General features: G+C 43.3%; 1 protein-coding gene across 1 annotated transcript; it reads right to left on the bottom strand.

Moving 5' to 3' along the window:
• Window positions 1–3,278: 3,278 nt before the first annotated feature.
• Window positions 3,279–20,430, bottom strand: Smad5 (SMAD family member 5). Its single transcript, XM_013016086.1, has 6 exons — window positions 19,542–20,430; window positions 11,489–11,740; window positions 10,397–10,516; window positions 8,405–8,626; window positions 5,988–6,244; window positions 3,279–3,904 (listed from the first exon to the last, which is right to left on the bottom strand). Exons 1-6 carry the CDS (start codon window positions 19,942–19,944, stop codon window positions 3,761–3,763), a joined length of 1,398 nt encoding a protein of 465 aa, XP_012871540.1. The 5' UTR covers window positions 19,945–20,430; the 3' UTR covers window positions 3,279–3,760.
• Window positions 20,431–20,622: the final 192 nt, after the last annotated feature.

Genomic DNA, 20,622 nt, shown 5'->3' with positions numbered 1-20,622 from the left:
CTTTCTGACAAAACACTAAGACTTAATGTACAGTAGTAGAAATTGCTACTAGCAAATATTATCACGTTTTTCTTTTAAAACAACAAAATGAATGCATAAAATTTCCACTGCATCTAATTTTGGAGTGCTATGTAATAATGATCATACAGTTTTATTTGGGGAGAAAAGCTCTCTGTGTGTGTGTGTGCACGCGCGCGTGCTTCAAGCGTGGCAGGGCAAGTACTCTACACACAGTTACAGCCACAGCTAAGGAGATGAGTTTCTTTCATGAATAATCCAATCAAATAAAGGCTTGATAAATACTGTTACCTTCTGTAAGGAGGTAAAACATCCACCTCAGAACATGCTTAAACTCAACTACGACTTTTGTTTATGTAGAACAAATGGCTTAAATGCTTACTTTCCATACATGCACTTTTGTGGTAAGGAAAACATCCAAGAATCTCACTTTCATCCATGAATACTGTTGCTTTGGGAATGAGAGATACCCTCCAAAAAACCCACCCCTTTGAAAGCGACCACTTTGGAAGAATCTCTTGCATAAAAATCACCCAACACTTCTAAAACCACCAAGCCTAAAAGCTACTTGCTCATCTAGCCAATAGGTGTACTGAGGACATACTTTATGGTCAAATGCCAAACATCAAGGACTCTGAGCTCTTCAAAGCTAACGGGTTCACAATTTAAGTCATCATGAGAGGTTGCATTCAATAATTATCAAGATTCTACTTTTCTCAGGAAGCAAGAAGGATAGTATGAGAGGAAAGTGACAATAACCTAGAATACTAGGAAGCAAATTACTAGAAGCAGAATTGCACTGCAGCAGGAACTACCAAACTTTGTCTCTGCTACAGGTAGGGTTTCATTATTTTCTAGAATCTTTCTCCTCCAAAAGGATACTGCGTGTAGGGAAGAAACTTCCCCCTCGGGTATTATAGGGTTTTTTGGTTTGTATTTTTTTTTTAAGGCAAGCCTAATTGTTAACTTAAGGGTTGAATACTTACCAGTCATAACCAAATGGACGTTTTACTCTTCAAAGACACAAAGAATATGAAACAGTACTCCCTCTGTCTGGACTAGCAGGTGTGGCATGCTGAATTGTCTATCTAGTGATCATTCCTGGAATACCCTCAGCCACCTGCTACCACCACCACCACTGTTGTCATGAAAAAAAAAAAGGGGAGGGGGGATACACTGGTATGCATATACTTGATATATTTGACATGCTTACTGGTATTTTCCCTTAAATTTCCTAGAAAGTGCCCATTTTACTCAGATGCTTTAGCTTGTATTCAATAGCTCCTCCCAACTCAGCCTCACACTCTCACTCAGCTTTTTTTGCTCAGTTTGTGTGCTACCACTTTGGATCACAATCCTCCTATCTGAGCCTGTGGAGCTAGGATTACGGGTATGAGCCATGAGCACCCAGCAACGCTCCATCATGCTCGCCAGACGGTCTCAAGCGGACTGAGCGCTCTATAATGTAGAGCTGTTCATCCAATGCACCTCAAGTGCAATCAACATCACCTTGGTTGCTTCAGCTTGTTACTGAGATGCATTTTGAGTCTATTCTGCTTTCTGCATTTACCAAACTAGTTTCGAGTTTCTTATTCAGATACTTTTTGCTGGCACACATTAATTTCTATGCTGTAAAATATCCTTAGGGATTGCAAGAGCAGCTGAGTGAAGAACGTTTTGCATTAAAAGCCACAGGATGAAGCGGACAGTGCTCAGGAAGCAAAAACAGGCTTGTACTTCTCCACAAAACTCTTGGCAGTTAAAACTTCCTTAGAGAAAACAGAAAAGGGCAATCGCATAAAGCCCATCAGCCAACTCAACTTTACAGGCTGTAATATGGTAATGACAAGTAGAACAATTCTTAACACAATGCTAAACCATCAATGAAGCAAGGTGGGAGATTCTACAGCTAACCAGAGCCCACTGACGTAGATTATATGCATCTGTAATTGGACTTGAGTGAATTTTTCCTACAGATCCGTTCCAAAGATGGTGCCGTGAGTCTGTTAAGTGAAGGATGATACAAAAACTAAATATAAAAATATGTAGGTTTGATCACTAAGTAAGTAATTCTGTTTCATGTAGACGGCAGAAAGCTCTGGCGATCTAAGAATACTTGCCATGTAACACTTACGTTTAAGGCTGTGGTGCTGGCAAAGTTTTCCTTCTACTCAGCAAAGGACTGCGAGCTGAAACCCGAATGGCCGCATTGGGAAACAGCAATACATAACGACACAGACAACAAAAGGAGTCCCATAACCCTTGCCTGAAAAACAAACCTTTTTTTTTTTTCCTTAAAGCAGGAAGGACAAGTAGAAAGTCACACCAAAATTACATTTTTAACACAAGACGGTCATGGCTCCACATACTTTCAAAAGGCACCAGAAAAGAAAGTTTCTCCTGATTGGTGAAGTAGGTGGGCCGTGTTCCCATGCCTTGACTAGGCGCCCACCTGATGCTCTCCAGAATAAGCGGTTAAAATGCCTAGACTCAAAGGCAAAGGCACAAATGGTTAAATGGGTATTTCAGACTTCCCTTAGCTTTCAGGAGACTGCGTTGGGGGACACTGGCATGGGTATAGGTAGTAAGAGGCCAGGAAAAAACAAGACCACGCAAGGTGAGAGTCCATCTGCATTCTCTGCTTTGTGAATGTGTTCACAGCAGCTAGCCCAACCGTCCCTGCTGATCTATCTCATTCCTGGGGCCTAACCAGGGTCTCCCATGACACAGGAGGCTGACGTAAGGTGGTATGAAGTTAATAACATCCAAAACTAGGCACCTTAGCTGGAACTGTATGATAACGATTTTATAACCTAGGCTGAAAAGTTACTAGAAAAAGCAGAACTTCCTACAACTGCCGTGTAGGTCACTTGAGCGTATCTGAGCAAAGGTTACACTGAAAACTGTCGCCCATAAAAGTGCAAAATAAAAGGTTAATGCATGTCACAAGTAGAGTTCTTCCCACACAGGCCAAGAGCGGCAAACGCGGCTGCCAGCCGTGTACTGTCGCTTGCTACAAAGCAGTGTACTCAGGACAGACTGAGTACGTGGCATATATTACACATCAATTACTTGCAGGATTTTCTTTTTTTAAAAAAAAAACAAAATGCTTTACAAAAGATACATAGCATGAATCACAATACAGACCAACATTCAGTTAGGTTAGATGCAAATTGTATGACGCCACCTAGAAAACTATCACTTGGCTTTTACTGGACACTACTTGTTAGAAGCAGTGCATAGTGTTCCTTCAAATAAGATTTTTTTTTATATATAGTTTCTTTTAAGCCCCTACCATACTCTTTTGCAAAACAAAGTACAATACATTTTTATGAAGTTGGTGGGATACATTATTAGAAGCACATAGGTTCCGGGAGACGGAGAGAAAAGGGAGGACAAATACACTTTTCCCCATGTATATACCCTCTTACACTATAATTTTTTTGTTACATTAAAAAAAAATTAGGAAATAAAAAACTGTTGGGACAATAAGCAATAGCCTGTTCCAGTTCATGTTCGGAGTGGGCAGGACGCTTGCTCCGTGCCTCCCCCACGCCCTCCAGTCCACTACGTGAACAGCGATACAAACAAATGCAGAATCGTCACAAAGTACAAATGTGTTGGTCACAAGTTTGTAGAAAAAAAATAAGCTGTAATATCTGTTTTTCCATGTCAGCTCACAGTATCTCTAAAATTAAACAAGTCCACAAGGAACCTAATTGAAAAGAAGAAGGCTTCTGCACTATGAGACAGAAGATATGGGGTTCAGAGGAGAGCCCATCTGCGTAAGGACTTTATCCAGCCACTGAAGAGGCCCGTGAAGGTGGATCTCGATCCAACAGGGAGTGCTGGTAACGTCCTGCCGGTGGTACTCGGCACCCCAGCCCTGTGAAGAGGAAAGACACCACATTGCCAACTGGTCTGAACTAACTTTGACAATGCAAAGACAGTGCAACCATACTAAGATGCAGAACACAGGTAGATAGAGTAACTCTCACAACACTCAGCATTTACTCTGCAATCAAAATCAAGACAAGCCCGGCCTGAGCGGTCCACGCCTGCCATCCTAGCTACTCAGGAGGATAAGAATTGAGGATCCTGGTTCAAAGCAAGCCTGGGCAGGACTGTGAGACTCTTATCTCCAATTAACCACCAGAAAACCAGAAGTGGCTCAAAGTAGTCGAGCACTAGACTTAAAAAGAGCTCAAGGACAGTGCTCAGGCCCTAATTTCAAGCCCCTGAACAACCAAGAGAGAGAGAGAGAAAGAGGGGGAGGGAGGGAGGAAGGGAGGGAGGGAAAGGAAAGGAAAGGAAAGGAAAGGAAAGGAAAGGAAAGGAAAGGAAAGGAAAGGAAAGGAAAGGAAGAGAAGATAATGACATTCCTGATTGGGTTTTTGTTTTTTTTTTTTGCCAGTCCTGGGGCCTGAACTCAGGGCCTGGGCACTGCCCCTGAGCTTCTTTTTTTTTTTTTTTTAAGGCTAGCACTCTACCACTTGAGCCACAGCGCCACTTCCAGCTTTTTCTGTTTATGTGGTGCTGAAGAATCGAACCCAGGGCTTTATGCATGCTAGGCAAGCACTCTACCACTGCCACCTTCCCAGCCCTAAAATTTAAACATCTATTATTTACCTGATAGAAACCTGTGGGATTAGATATGTTTCCGACCTACTCTTTCAAGTTTAGAAAGGGCATATACTATAATATTTAAAAAACATTCTCATTTACTAGGACACATAAAACTCACCATCACCAACAGTGATGTTATATAACTTCATGTAGATTTCGGTTTGTTTTTTTGTTATTTGGCCTGCTTCTTATGTCTATCAGAGAAGCTACTGTACACACTGACCAATGTGTGCACCTAAACTTTATTGTAACCACAGACATTACCTTTAAAGGTAGGAAATCAATAAGAAGAAATAATGAAAACATTAGTGTAGGCCTCAGATAAAAAACAGAAAGAGCCATTTTTTATGTTCGTTTTCTTGAGTTAAATTTTCTGTCTTACTGCCTATATATATGTCCAGGAAAATTAGAGGGTCAAGAAGGGAGGGAGAGAAATGGACAAGACAGAGAAGGTGGGGTGGACGGTATGCTAACTATGGAAGCACCATGATTCTATAGACGTGTGCAACGCCCCCAGGGAAGCTGATACACTGATATGCACAACAGACCCCACTGGACGGGGACCACACCTGAGAAGGATGGCGTGCGACCGCTGAATAGTTAAGAGCCTTAGTCATGGAATAATGTGCAAGTGTTGTTCATGAGCCATAATCTTTGACGTTTTCAATAAAATCAGGCCAAAAAAAGCAAATTATAAAGCCGGGCACTGGTGGCTCATGCCTGTCATCCTAGCTACTCAGGAGGTTGAGATCTGAGGATCATGGTTCAAAGCCAGTCTGGGTAGTTAAGTCCATGAGACTCTTATCTCCAATAAACCACTCAGAAAACCGGAAGTGGCGCTGTGGCTCAAGTGGTAGAGCGCTTGCCTTGAGCTGAAGAGCTCAGGGACAGCGCCCAAGCCCAGAGTTCAAGCCTCACGGCTGACAAAAAAGAAAAAAGCAAAATATAGAGATGGCCTTTGAAAATTCTCCACAACAGAGCGTAGATACAAGTAATTGTAGTACAAAGTAATTCTAGTATTCTAAGTAATTCTAATAACCAAAACTGTGGAAGCGAAGGGACTCAAAAAGCAATTATAATATTAGATGACTTCTAAGTGAAATGCTATGTAAACTTAATCTTTATCCAATATAGAAACCTCAATCGATGATGTAATTTATGGATAACAAAATGAACAGATCTATTACATGACTTAAACGATCAACTCAAGAATTTCACTTGAAAAAAACTATTAAATCAGGCCAAAAGTCATGATCATCTTGCACTCAAAAGTTTTTAATTACAACCATAGACATACAAAGTTACAGAGCCAGAGATGCCGTCTTGGGCCACAGCCCACTCACCTTGACAAAACTCATCCGGATGGTGCACATTTTGGTGAGCTCGTACACGGCCTCAAAGCCATGGTTGACGGACTGAGCCAGGAGCTGAGCGAACTCCTGGTTGTTGAAGATCTTGAGGCTGCAGCTGCTGGGGATCTTACAGACGGTGGTGGGGTGGAAGCCGTGGTGGAAGTTGCAGTTCCGACTCTGCACAAAGATGCTGCTGTCGCTCAGACACTCTGCGTACACCTCCCCGCCAACGTAGTACAGATGGACGCCTGGAAGAGAAGAGCCAGGTCAGTCGGCCAGCCCAGCCAAGGACACCGACTTCCCACAGCCAGATGGAAGGTCCTGTGACATGTCCTTCCACTAAAAACCATCAGAAGGAGTCAGTGCCGGCCCAAATCTGAGCCCATCCTCAACCAGCCAGGAGGGAGCCTCAAGGTGGCGGTTTATTAGGTTTGTCCACTCACTCTCAGGTGCCTTTCCTATACCTAAGCACTTAGCTTAATCAAAGAGGTGGGGCGGGAATCAGGAGGCTCATGCCTGTAATCTTAGCTCCTCAGAAGGCTGAGATCTGAGGATCACAGTTCAAAGCCAGCCCAGGCAGGAAAGTCCATGAGACTCTAATGAGCCCCCAGAAAACCAGAAGTGGCACTGTGGCTCAACTGGTAGAGCGCTTGCCTTGAGCTGAAGAACTCCAGGACAGTTCCAAGCCCCACCACTGACCAAAAAAAAAACCCCACCAATTGCCTTTTGCTGAGTCCTTTCAAAGCTATGCTCGGTGCTACACCCTAAGGCTTGGGCTCTCACTTAGCTTTTTTTTGCTCAGGGCGGGCACTCTACAATTGAGTTATGTTTTCAGTCCAGCATTTTGCTGTTATGGTTTGGAAATGGAATCTCAAGAATGCTTCTGCAGAGCTGGCCTCAAACTGTGGTCCTCCAGGTCTCAGCCTCCTGCGTAGCAAGGATGATAGGTGTGAACCACCAAGCACAGGGCACAAACTGTTGTTTTATGGACTTCTCGCTAACAAAGAGGGCAGCAGAATTTCAGACAAAAACAAATGGTACAAATGTAGTTTCAAGCCACGGAAAAAAGCTTTTAAAATGCAGGCTTATCTTTCTTTAAAAGTCTTTTTAAATATTTAAAACATGGATATAAATATGTCAAAGCTGTAAGCATGTTGACAGGGGTGACACTGATCAGGATGCATGCTATACCCGCACTGCTTTGTTAATAACAACACCTTTGTATCATTACCTAAAGATAATAAAATGTTCAGAAACATGTGAAAGCAGTTCCTACAGTAAAATTCAGACTGCGTGTGTAAAGAGGAAGTCACCTAGTATTTTCCCCACAAGAAAATAGCATTCCACAATCATTTCAAATCTTCCCACCTTGAAGGTAGAAATCCCGGACGATTTGGTGCATAACCCCTTTTAAATCCTTTCACTGAAATTTAATTGTACATATATGTATTCCTACAGAATATCTTTTGTGTAGTTTTGCATGGAAATGGGTGTTTTGCTTTATTTCTTTTAACATAAATGACATCACAGTCTATTAACTAGAAACTTGTTCTGTCTCCTTAATTCTTGCCAGAGTTTACAAAACTTCAAAATATAAATCTGCCACTGTACCTATATTCTGAGTGGTGCATATAATTCTGAAATGGACATGCTTAATTCCTTTCCTATCTATTCATGAACAACCTCCCACTACAGCAAGCAGTGCTTGTCAACAGCATTCCAGTACACAGACCTCTGTGCCCACTGAAGTTGCAGAGTTAGTTCTACCAGGCTAGTCTGTCTGACATTGAAAAACTGCCTCACTTCTAAATGAAAATGGGCCAGATCAAAAGGACCCTAGGATGGCAAATTGGGAAATAAGGCTGTCAAGTCACGCAAAAAGCAGCAAGGGGAAACCTAAAACTTCTGAAGAAAGAAGCAATATATTCTACGTGGGCAAGGTTTCCTCTGACACATGAGATTTGGCATGCATTGCAGTACAAAAAGGGTTGCTTCTTGTAGGAAGAATTACCACCGAACCTTGTGACCTGAATTTAAAAGACAAGAGGATGGTGGTGAAGCCCAAGATCTGTCATTCACACTGGATTTCCTACCTCTACTTCCTTCGTGCCATTCTACCCCTTCTACCTAGGGTAATTCTGACAAGTCACCCCAAACACTTCACAAACACTGCAATGACAAACTTCTAATGCTTCACCAGCACCCACACATTCCAGAGGTATCTGTTGTGCGTCTTATGAGCCAGGCACTATTCTAGCTCCTGACTGCCGCCAGCTTCAATTCCAGCAGGGACAACACTCAAAAATCAGCGGAGGCCATGCCTTAAGATCCTTTGTATGTTTCCAGCACCTTCCACAATGCCTGATAAAACGCACCTCATGACTAATTCAACTGGACATAGAGATTACCTTTCCCAATATGGCGCCTCGTGTTTTCAATGGTCGAATTACGATTGACATTTGACAACAATCCCAAGCAGAATCTGCTTTTGTTATTGGAAGGGTCTGTGAATCCATCTACCAGCACACTGGTAGAAGATGCGTGAAAAGCTTCCCCGACGCGGTTGTTTAATTCATAGTAAACAATTGAACACCAATGTTTGGGTTCTTCATAGGCAACAGGCTGGACATCTGTGAAGAGACCAAAGAGAAAACAAGTTTAATCAATGATTTATCAGAAACTCTGGGTTCATTGTGTATTTACCCTTTAGCCTAACCAAAACACTATGTGAAACAGGATATAGGTATTTCTACTGACTGTCTTAGAAACAAGCTTAAATTATGACAACTTAAGACAGTTATAGAAATTCAAGGCGACTGTCCTAACCTGCTCGGGGTTTGACATTGAGTGGCTTAAAATTTTAAATTATTTCTCAAAATTCTAGAGGTGGTGATGTCAACATGAAGTTCAGCAGATCTCAGAACTCTAGTGAGTTCACTCTCATGTGCTCAGCCAAAGCTGCCGGCCTTTCCAACACCAGATCACCACCCACTCACACTGGGGTGAGGGCTTCGGCACTAAGTTCAGGAGGCGCAATGTGGTCCATTGGCATTTCACTTTGGCCTCCCAATATTCAAGTCCTTAGCACACACAAACATAGGTACATTCCACCCCTGAAGTCTTAACTCATTCCAGTGAGAGCTATCAAGTTTGAAATCTAGAACTATTCACCCAGCAACAGGTGAGCCGAAGACAAAAATGCCAAGGGAAAATTCTTCTACGGTCACAACTTGTGAAACTCTGTAAGTGACGCACAGTGGGGAGCTGCAAACTCCAGGCTCCAGGCACCCCTACCTCCACGGCAGTATCCGGCTAGCTGAAACCGGACATGCACCCCAATGAGCTCAGAATCCCTTCACACCAGATAGGCTCACTGTCCTGTCTTACGGAATTGAGGACGTCTAGCAGCCTTGACCCTGCCCTGTCCTTAGGGGTGAAATCAGCCATGCCCCCGCTGGAGTGACAAGCCGGCTCATGGCCACGCCCACGCTACCCTCACTTGCACGTGGCAGGCGAGCAAACCCCCGACACTCCATCCTTGGACACCACTCGGCCTTCACAGTAAGGTGAACCTTCCCAATCTTTAAGTTCTGATTCTGTTTTGCTTAAATGGTTCCTTCTTCCATTCATTTCTCTCCTTATTGTACCAGGAGCAGTCAGGCAGCGGGCTGTACCATCAATATCACGTAAGAACCTGCTGGGCGCCAATTCCATGGCCCCAAAGTTCTAGCTCACACAAAGCGCTGAACATGAACAGAACTCAGCCAAGTTTTTGTTTGTTTGTTTTGCTTTCTAACAAAGATACCTTTTTTGTTGTTTTCCTAGAACATGCTACTCATTTAACTCTGAAACCTCAAAATAAAAAATACATAAACCTTAATATCCATCCTTATTTCTACTCACAATTACATAATATTTCACAGAAGCTTTCTTTACCAGTCTCCTCTTACTTCTGGGCCCTCAACAGAATCACAGCAAGTCTGCCTTTTTCTAGTATAAACCTCAAACTTCCTTCAGGCCCTACTCATTACTTAGTTTCCAAGCTATGTAAGAGCAGCATCCCATTTTTAGTTACCAATTTCTAAGTTGGTACAGGTTGCTGAAACAACAGAAATTTTCTTTCTCACAGCTCTGAAGTGTTTAAGAGCCAGCGATCCAATCCCTACACCCAGAAACAGACTGAAAAATCCACAGAGATGGGGACGGGGCTGTTGAAGTTCTGAGAAGCTACTGCAGTACAAGTGAATACTTCATTAAAGACGTCTTTTTAAAGTGGCCAAGGCTGGAGGTGGAGCTGAGTAGGAGAGCACGTGGGAAGCTCGGGATCCAATCCCTAGCACTACAAAAAAGTAAAGTAGGCAAGAAGGTGGAAGAAATGCAAGCAGAGTCAAAACCAGTACCTCGGCTGGATATGCTGGGCATGATCTGAGGAATCATGTTGCTGCTTGTGTCCATAGGCTGCGAGCTGTCCTGACTCAGCTGCTCATCGGGCGGCATGTAGGCAGGAGGAGGCGTATCAGCTGAAAGGAAGAAAATGACACAAGTTCAAGTCTCCAAAGAGCCCAGTCTTCAACTGCTCAAAGTGATTACTCTAATAGCATTATAAAAAAACAGTAACTCAAGTATCACCAGCAGGGCTTGTTGATGAACATTGGACACACACACATTGGACACAGTCCTAGGGCAAAACAGACAGCATACAGACAGCTCCTGAAACTTACAAGCCGTATTTATTTTGCCCAGATAGCTCCTACTACAGTGTAATAGGATCAGTACTAAAGCTCACTAATACTGGATTCAAGGTCAAGAATTCTGCCTTTGTGTTCAGAGAAACTGTAGCTACTGTAAAACGGATTATCTTTGTGTACCTACAAGTTATACAGGCCTTTTAAATCAAAGATCACCCCATACTATATAATCATTTTAAACCGAAGATAAAACAATGTCCCTTCAAAATCTGCCATCACACTAACGTGAACTGTGTAATTCTTTCACACTGACTCAAAATGGCGGCTGGGTTCCATTAAACAGCCAGGTAATTATAGCTCAGGAAACTGAGCTGAACATGAAATCTTTTGAGCTCCAACACTCTTTGCAAATTTTTGCAAAAGCACCTCTAGACTTTCTCCTACCTCAGTAACTAGAAAACCAAATATAAAATGTCTTTCACAGCAGAGTTTCAGGCTATATTTTGGGACGGTGCTATGACCAGCACTGAATTTAAAGCAGGACGAACATTTATGTTTGGGCAATTTCCATGAGCAAATTAAGCAGTTGGTATTTAATTTCCCTACTACTTCCAAATTGTAAACATATGTTACTTGGCAAAACAGGTCTGAACTCTTCTGGAAATCAAACAATCATGGAAAGGATACATAGTCGCACATAATGACCTCTTCTTGTGCAATGGCTCACCCAGGAGGATACAAGAATAACCGCTGACTCCCAGAGGTTCCTTTTAATTTACCTTTTCTTACTAGTTAAAGTCTTACCTGGGAGTTGAAATGGACTTCCGGGCCCAGAACTCGCAGGGGAGCTGGGATACGTGCTGCCAGCAGGGGAGGGAGGGTAGGGGCTATTCGGAGATAAGGGAAAAGGAGTGTTGTTGGGCTGGTGGAAAGAATCTGGAAACGTGGCATTCTGTGGCATGTGCGGTTCATTGTGGCTCAGATTCCTAAACTGAACCAGAAGGCTGTGTTGTGGATTGAATTCATTATGACGAGGCACTAGCACTGGAGGTAAGACTGAAAGAAAAAGAAAGCAGAAGTCATCCGTCAGGAGTGACCACAGTACACATCCCACCCACCAATAAGAGACTGGTACGGCCAGGCATGGTGGCTCACCTTTGTAATCCTAGCTACTCAAGAGGCCGAGATCAGGAGGATTATGATTCAAGACCAGCCCAGGTAAAAAGTTCACAAGACCCCATCTTAACAGAAAAAGCTGGGTGTGATAGGGTATGTCAGAAAACATCAACACTGCCAGCCAGGGCAAAAGCAAGACCCAATCTCAAAAAAAAAAAAAAAACAACCAAAGCGCCGGGTACCAGTGGCTCACGCCTATAATCCTAGCTACTCAGGAAGCTGAGATCTGAGGATCACGGTTCAAAGCCAGCTTGGGCAGGCTGAGACTTATCTCCAATAAATCACTCAGGAAACTGGAAGTGGCGCTGTGGCTCAGGTGGTAGAGTGCTCGCCTTGAGCTGAAGAGCTCAAGGACAGCGCCCAGGCCCAGAGTTCAAGTCCCACAACTGACCAAAAACAGAAAAACAACCAAAGCAGAAGAGGCTTGAGTGGTACAGTACTGGCTTCATAAAGGGCAACAACCCAAGTTCAAACCCCCGTACTACCGAAGAAAAAAAAGAGTTCATACAAAGGATTTATGTAAGACTACCCAACCTATAAAATAGGTTACTTTTAGGAAGGGTTGTTTTGTACAAACTTGAATCTGTATTTACATAACTAAACAAAATTTTATAAGCATTTAGCCTATATATGGAACTCTGAAAGACAGAAAATCCAGAGAAGATCCTATTCCTGCTCGATGGCTCATAAAGCCATATGAGGGGGAAAAAAAAATCACCAAGAATCAGATGTGGAGGCTCATACTTGTAATTCCAGAAGACATCAGAAGAATCATGGCCCAAGATCAGCTAGAGTGAAAAGATCGATGAGATCCCATCTAAAAAACAGGCCATGTACTAGGCACATTAGCTTAAAACGTAGAATCTTAGCTACTCAGGAGGAAAAGAACGAGGCATCACAGCTGGAAGGCAGCCGTGGCATAAAACTGTGCGAGCCTCTATCTCAGGCACTGGCTGGGCGCAGTGGAATCCATCCTAGCCGTACCGGTCGTCCCCAGCAACACAGCAAGTACAGCCCAGGCCTGCCCCGGCATAAAAGCAAGGCCCTACCTCAAAAATAACCAGGGTATAAAAGGGCCTGGATGTGTGGCTCAAGTGGTAAGAAAAACCCGCCGTGAAAGCCTGAGCCCTTGAGTCCGATCCCTTCCTCTCCCCACAAAATAAGGTGGGTGTAACTATGCACACTTGTCACTCCAGCTACGCTGGAGGCCCCAGGGAAGAGGATCACAGAGAATTTCATGTTTGGGAATTAAGGAGCAAGCACTGAGGCTGGGAATGTGGCTCCTGTGGCCAGTGTGCCTGCCTAACAAGTGTGAAAAAGCCCAGTTGGTTACCCCTTCACTCCCCAATATGTTAAGTATTCCTGCTAACAGGCAATCACACAGAATCACTGACATGTGGCTGCATCACCTTAAAGAACCAGCGCTTCCCATGACAGTGTAGGGGTGGGGAGAAGAAGGAGACAAAAAAGATCTGGCAGCTGGCCTAGGCAGTGAACTAGAGAGGGGCGTCGGGACTGGTTGTGTGGGCGCTCTGATAAAGTCACATTTCCAACCTTGAACGCATCCAGCATTCTTAGTAAGAATTTTTTAGTTAGGTTTGCCCCACTGAAAACAGTAATTATTTCCCATTCAAAATCAATCTTCTGAATATGATCAAAATGAAAATACGTACAACAATGTCTGCATATCTAAATAAGAACACTGCAAAAGATCAATTTTAACCATAATCAAATATTCACTTTCGCCTGCAGACCCAAGCGACATTCAGATCTCCAGAATTTTCAAACTCTTAATTTACCAATTATATTCCTTACAACTTCTCTGTATTTGTCAAAGCAATTACATTTCAGAGAAAAGAAAAAAATCCCGCTTTGATTCTGATGTCATCTGCACCAACAAAATCAAATTGTTTTTTCATCAACCAGGTCACGCTCCCTCTCCCAGAAGTAGAGGTAGCCACAAAAAACCGAGACCGTTCAGTTTGTACTGTACTGTTCATTTCATCTTACGGAGGTATATGGTTAACACCAACTACACGTTTTGTTCTGTGCTTTAGCCACTGCTCTTCCTCTTATGGAAAGGTGGAAGGATGCCACTGGAGAGGAAAGCACTGGAGAGGATTTGTTAGCTAGCTAGTAATCAGGAAACACTAAATGAAGTAAACTAAAGATTTCTTCTTTTAAAAAAAATACAGTCAGGGCTGGGAAGGTGGCTCAGTGGTAGAGCGCTTGCCTTGCATGCCTAAGGCCCTGGGTTCGATTCCTCAGAACCACATAAGCAAAAAGAAAAAAGTGGCGCTGTGGCTCAAGTGGTAGAGCGCTAGCCTTGAGCTGAAGAGCTGAGGGACAGCGCCCAGGCCCAGAGTTCAGGCCCCACGACCGGACCCAAAAGAAAAAAAATACAGTTAGCCTGCTGGCTGCTTGTATGTTAAAAATATTACCTTTGTACATTTTAAGAAATTATTTTATTTTCACTCAAAATAATGAGGGCTAAGAGACAGGCAAGAGATAAATTCCCAAGCAAATTTAAATTTGTAGCCATTTCCTTTCAGATTTACTTTGTGCATTGCTAAATAATACATTTGCATTGCTATTACTCGTTCAGCAAGATGTTATTTGTACACTTGCTCTTTGGGGAAATGAAGCAGCTTTTTAAATATTTTATCTCATTTTCCACAATAAAGTCACATTAAAATTTATTAAATTAATACCCAGAGCTTATTACATATACACAAGTCTATGTACACACACACACACACACACATTCATTGTTCAGCCATCTACTCTGTGACACTCACTTCCTTGAGCAGTGCTTTTTTAAAGCTATGTCCCTGTTCATTCATTTAGTACAAACCACTTATATTTCTGATATTTCAGGAGTTGAGTCAAACACGAGGCCTATCAACACTACTTTAGAGATGCCCTAAGTCGTCAAATAATGAATGAATGGATTTGTGCTTCCCCTGAATCTTCCCTCTTTTTGACTGGGTGATTCCTACAAAGCTGAAGCCCTTGAATCTCTCTTCCATTCTCTCCAGTTAGATCTATTTCTTTGGCCTTGTCCCCTACTTGCTTTCTAAGAAAGGGCAGGGCGGTGTTTGTATGCAGGCGGAATTCGTACCCTTCTCTCTGAATACTGATGGTGTGGCTCCATTTTCCTGTACAATGCAGAAGTGCACTGAGAAATCCAAGATTCTTACTCCCAGACCTTCCTTTGTGTCCTGTACGGCCTCTCTGGACGCGTTCGGAATCACCCTTTCATCCATGAGCGCCGGTCTTCCTCAACCCCTTGTTCTGATTACTTGGTCACTGCACCTGTCAATCTTTAGTCCTAGGAACTGTTCTACAAGTATTTCTTCAAAATCTTCTCTGTGTCATTTTCCCCTATGTTCCATTTCCAGAACACTATTACTCTAGCAGAACTGATATTTAATTTGAAACTGACTCTGGGCCACATCATCTTTTAATCTAAGGATTTTCGGTGTGTATGTCTGTGTGTGTGTATGTGTGTGGTATGTGTGTGTATGTGTGTGTGTTCTGTGTGTGTACTGACTCATCCAATCCTCTTCCAACCCTGTGAGGTAGGTAGCATATTCTCACTTTATAGCATATAGTAAAACCAGGATGCAACTCAAGAAGTCTGGCTCCAGAACCATCAACCACAGGCAATTTTGCCGATTGGACCAACTCACTAAGCTTGCCCTCTGTATTTCTGGTGTGCAAAATCACTTCCTAATCATTTTCTACCTTTTCCTTATCTTTCTGCACTATTTTCTCACCCCATTAGATATTAAATGTATGCTTGTAGAAAAGACACTTCCTTTAAGTCTTTTTATTTATAAATTTACACATACGTATCAGGGTTGTAAAATGTTACGTATTTCCAGCCCTATGAAGGGCTGCCATCACAGGATTAGGAAAGTAACTCTCCCTAGTACTCCACAAGCACTCGCTGCCGTCACTACCACATCAGCACCACCGCTACCTAATTACCACAAAACCAGGTGACCCAGTAGTGTCACCATTTCTTGGTCAAGGGAGAATGAATGCAAGTTTATTTAGCTGGGTCAAGTTGTCCCCTGCTCCAAGATGAGTGGACTTGTGTCTGGAAATGAGGGTTCTATACTCTCCTTCCTGCAGTTGAACTGGCAAAGTATGAGACCTGCATCACTTTAGAAGTATCAGTTATGTGCTGTCCTTTCTACAGCGTGATCAATGATGAGAAAAATGAGAAGTGAGATACTTCTACTGGCAATGGGGTAACATACAGAATTCTCATTTCCCACAATAAAGTCACATTAAAATTTATTAAACTAATACTCAGGACTTATTACATATACACACGTCTATGTACAAACACACACACACACACATTCATTGCTCAGCCGTCTACTCTGTGACACTCACTTCCTTGAGCAGTGCTTTTTTAAAGCTATGTCCCTGTTCATTCATTTAGTACATGCCACTTATACTTCCGGTATTTCAAGCGTTGTGTCAAACACGAGGCCTATCAACATTACTTTAGAGATGTCCTCAGTTGTCAAATAATGAATGGACTTACTCAGAACAAACACCTGGCTTGTGAATTTTTCATACATTTCTCCACTACTCAATCTTGCCATCCTCCTGTCTTCATCAACTCATTCAGGCAGAACAGTGTTCCAGGGACTCAACAAAAGCTCAAGAAGCACTTCAAATATCAACCGGCAGCACTAAAATTCATAAGCTGAACTTCCCCGATAGCACCCCCCGATAGCACCACCGCTGCTCTGCGCTTTTGCTAGTCTTCACACCCACTGTTAGCTTCCTATTTTTACCACATTCGTCTTATCTCCAGGGTGGAAGACAGACTGCTGCCACAATTCGAATCTCTGGGGATTACATCCTCCTGAATATGAGGATTTGTGACAGGATGTATGACAGCATTCCGTAAGCACAGGATGCCAAATTGCGAACACTTCCTCCTTCCTTACTGGCTTTGAGGAAGCTGCAGAGCCGTGACAGGTTTGTGTGCTGTTAGAAACAGTCTGCAGAGAGGGAAAATGCAATGCTGGGGAAGGGATGGTACTGCATGAACAAACCTGGATGAGAACTACCTACAGAGAAGGACGAGTAGTAAACAACCAAAGGCAGTCTTCAGCTGACACCAGAGAGAATTCAGTGACCTGGAAGGTGCAGAATTCTGTAATAATCATGAGGCAGTAGCTCCTCCGCATCTCAGTTTCTGATAAGACCTGGGCCCTCACCAACATCCCAGTTTGAGGACTGCAAAAGACACAACTAAATTGTGGCAGGACAACTGACCCACAAAAACTGTGAGGTAGTCAGGTGCTGGTGGCTCAGGCCTGTCATCCTAGCTGCTCAGGAGGCTGAGATGTGAGGATCACGGTTCAAAGCCAGCCAGGGCAGGAAAGTCCGAGAGACTCTGGATCTCCACTTAACTACCAGAAAAACCGGAAGTGGCTCAAGTGGTGGAGCTGAGGGACAGCGCCCAGGCCTAGAGTTCAAGTCCCATGACTGACCAAAAAAAAAAAAAAAAGAAAGAAACTGTGAGGCAATAGAGAAGGTAGAGTCTCTGCCTGGACAAGCCAAAGCCCTCAGTTCAAATCCCAGTCGTCCCCCATCCCTATCTCTCTCTCTATATATATATAAGTTTATCCTCACTAAAGTAATAATGTAACTGGTTGGACAGCAGTAGACAGGTGAAAAATCAGCGCGGCTCTCAGCTGCTATGGTTCATGTGATAGAACAGTGCGGGGCTGGGTTACTCAGTGGGAAAGAGTTTGTCAAGCAAGCTTGGTCCCCTCTTACAGTGCTTCTCACTCTCGCCCACCTGCCATTCTGCCGCGTGCTGCTGCACTGAACCACTCTTACCAGATGCATTCCCTCCATCTTGGATGTTCCAGCCTCCAAACCAGGTGTGGAATAAATTTTGTTGCTTATAATTTGCCTCATCTGTGGTGTTCTGTTACCGCAGTCATAAATTAACTACAACATCTGCTTAGCAAGTACAAAAAAAAAAAAAATGCTTCCTGAGCCCCACCTACTAAGAGCCGAGGAACAATACATTCTAGACACTGAGGATACAGTAATGACTGAGACTCAGGCAGGCCTTGCTCATATCGGACAACAGTAAAACGATGGGCTATCCCACCAAAGACTGAATGGAGGGAGAAAGGAAGATGCGAGGTGGAGAGTCATCTTAGAGGAAACAGCAACGTGAGCCCGGACGCAGAAGCCTGGCCAGGGCAAGGAACAGAGAGACTCTTAGAGGATAAGTCACGTCGGGCCTTAGAGAAACCTGTCATCCGTGGGGCAGAAGGTCTGTAAAGCATTATATTAGTAGGGAATGGTATGAGCTGATGTACATTATTTTAAAGATCACTAGGTGTAGAAAACACAATAATGAGACCACTTAGGGTGAGAGGTGTTAAGTAGTGAGGTATATTTTAAAGGTATAGCAAGCAGTATTTTCAAAGTGCAAATGCAGATTAAGAATAAAAGATGACCTCTAAGTATATGGCAATAGTAACGACATGAATTCTGGTGCCATATACCTTACAGAGGAAAATGAAAAAGGAGGAAAAACAGACTTGTTGGGATGACAATTCAGGAAGTTCTATTCAGCCATACTACATCCAATGTTTACACTCATATAGAGATGTGGAGTAAGTAACTTGGTATACAAGTTTGAAACTCACGAGAAAAACTAACTCTGGAGTTCAACATCTGACCATTAATGTGTGGATGATTTTCAGACATGTGAGGCAGCTCCAGAATGCACGGCGGCACTTAAGAAAGGCCCAAGAGACTGAGCCAAACCAGACTCTGAGGCAGAAGACGAGGAGAGTGTAGAGTAAGTCAGCCAGAGAAGGAGCCGTGAGAAATCCAAGGCACAGCACTGCTAAGAGGTCACGTAGAGGAACACCGAGAAACAACACCTGATTCCGAAGAAGCCAGTCACTAGTGATTTGGACAGGATAACTGGCAGTAAAGAAGTACGAACTGGAAAGATACCAACAAAGAATGTGAAAAAAAGATGTAAAGGCAATAAAAATAAGACTATCCTACAAAAGGACCGGAAGAAACAGTACAATGGACTGGGGAGAGGAGTTGGTGAATGAGTCAGAAAAGGAATTCTTTTCGAATTTTTATTTTAGGATGAGCAGTATCGAGAAATGCTTGTGTGCTGTTGGAAAACAGAAAAGGGGGAATTAATGCTGGGAAGAAGGCTGGCACTGTTACAGTTCTTTTCTCTTCTTATTCCCCTAGACCAGGACTCAAGCTCGGTATGTGATGCTTGCTTCCGCTCATCAGCTGGCACTCTACACCTGAGCCATGTCTCCAACCCAAGAAAAAGGTTCCTGAACACACAAAAACAGAATGTATTGTACGTACAGAGCTTAAGCTGTAGAAACAAGGAACAGGTGATCCACACCAAGGGTAGAGTATATAAACGAGTGCTTACAGGAAATAACGAATTAGGGAAAGCCACTTGGAATGTTTACCACATATATATTTTTTTAAAGACCAAATGCAAATTCGGTATTCCTTCCAAGATAGAAATACAAGGCTCATATAAGCTTAGAAACAAATCTAAACCTACATACTTGCACATCAGGCAGAGACTTGTTTAGTTTTTGCTGCTGTTTAAAGTTCTTCTCAGTAGAGCGGTACCCACCTGGACTCTCCACTCTCTTATAGTGGTACGGGTTGATACAAACTTCTTTCTGCTTAGACCCAAAAGGAAATTCACAAGTATCCAAGGGCTTCAGCTCGTGGTGGCTCTGCAGATCGGGCCAGCGCCACACCCGGCAGTATATGACGTGGGGTAAGCCTTTTCTGTGAGACACTTGCAGGCGTCCGTCCAGAGACCGAGGGATGGTGACGCACTTGCTCGGCTGTCCCGGGCTGCTCAAGGCTTTCTCCAGCTCCTCCATGGCGCCCTTTTTCTTCTTCAGCTTCTTCACCAAAGCGTCGACTGCCTTTTCTGCCCATTTCTCCTCCTCATCGCCTTGCTTCCAGCCCAACAACCGCTTCACTGCTGGACTAGTAAAAGAAAACAAGCTGGCCATTGACGTCATTTGATATGAATCTTCAGAGACCTGCCTGTAATCAAAGTCAGCAGCCACTAAAAGGACAAATCTCGGGCTGAGCGTCGCATACGCGTCCTAAGAGGAGGTTCCAATTAAAGAGGGAAGCTGACATTTATCTTCACAAGGGCCACAGGCTTCTCTCATGGGTTCAAGTCCTGAAAGAGAAATTAAGCCAATTACATTCACATACATTTAAATCAATGCAACTGAAACTATACTATTCACGGATAAGAGCAGAAAAATCAGTTCGAAGTAAAAAAAAAAAAAATGAAATGTTCTCTACAAGTTCCGTGACCCCTCACTTCCTTCTTAACACAAAAGAATTCACTGGCAACGCCAAATGGTAACCAAAACCAGTCTTCTAGAATTTGATTCTGAAATTCTTTCTTTCGTTGAGATTCATGTAGCATGCCACATCAGTTCTGAACATAGTATATCCTCCTCACAGGATCATAGCTTTTTCCTAAAGTCATTATTCTTTTAAAAACGTTTCACAGCCGGGCACCGGTGGCTCACGCCTGTCACCCTAGCTACTCAGGAGGCTGAGATCTGAGGATCACGGTTCAAAGCCAACCCAGGCAGGAAAGTCCATGAGACTCTTATCTCCAATAAACCACTAGAAAACCAGAAGTGGCGCTGTGGCTTGAGCGGTAGAGCGCTCGCCTT

The sequence above is a fragment of the Dipodomys ordii genome, unplaced genomic scaffold (assembly GCF_000151885.1).
Source record: "Dipodomys ordii isolate 6190 unplaced genomic scaffold, Dord_2.0 Scaffold29, whole genome shotgun sequence".
Classification (NCBI taxonomy): domain Eukaryota; kingdom Metazoa; phylum Chordata; class Mammalia; order Rodentia; family Heteromyidae; genus Dipodomys; species Dipodomys ordii.
Note: the sequence above shows the minus strand (reverse complement) of the source record. Positions and strands in the feature narration are given on the sequence as shown.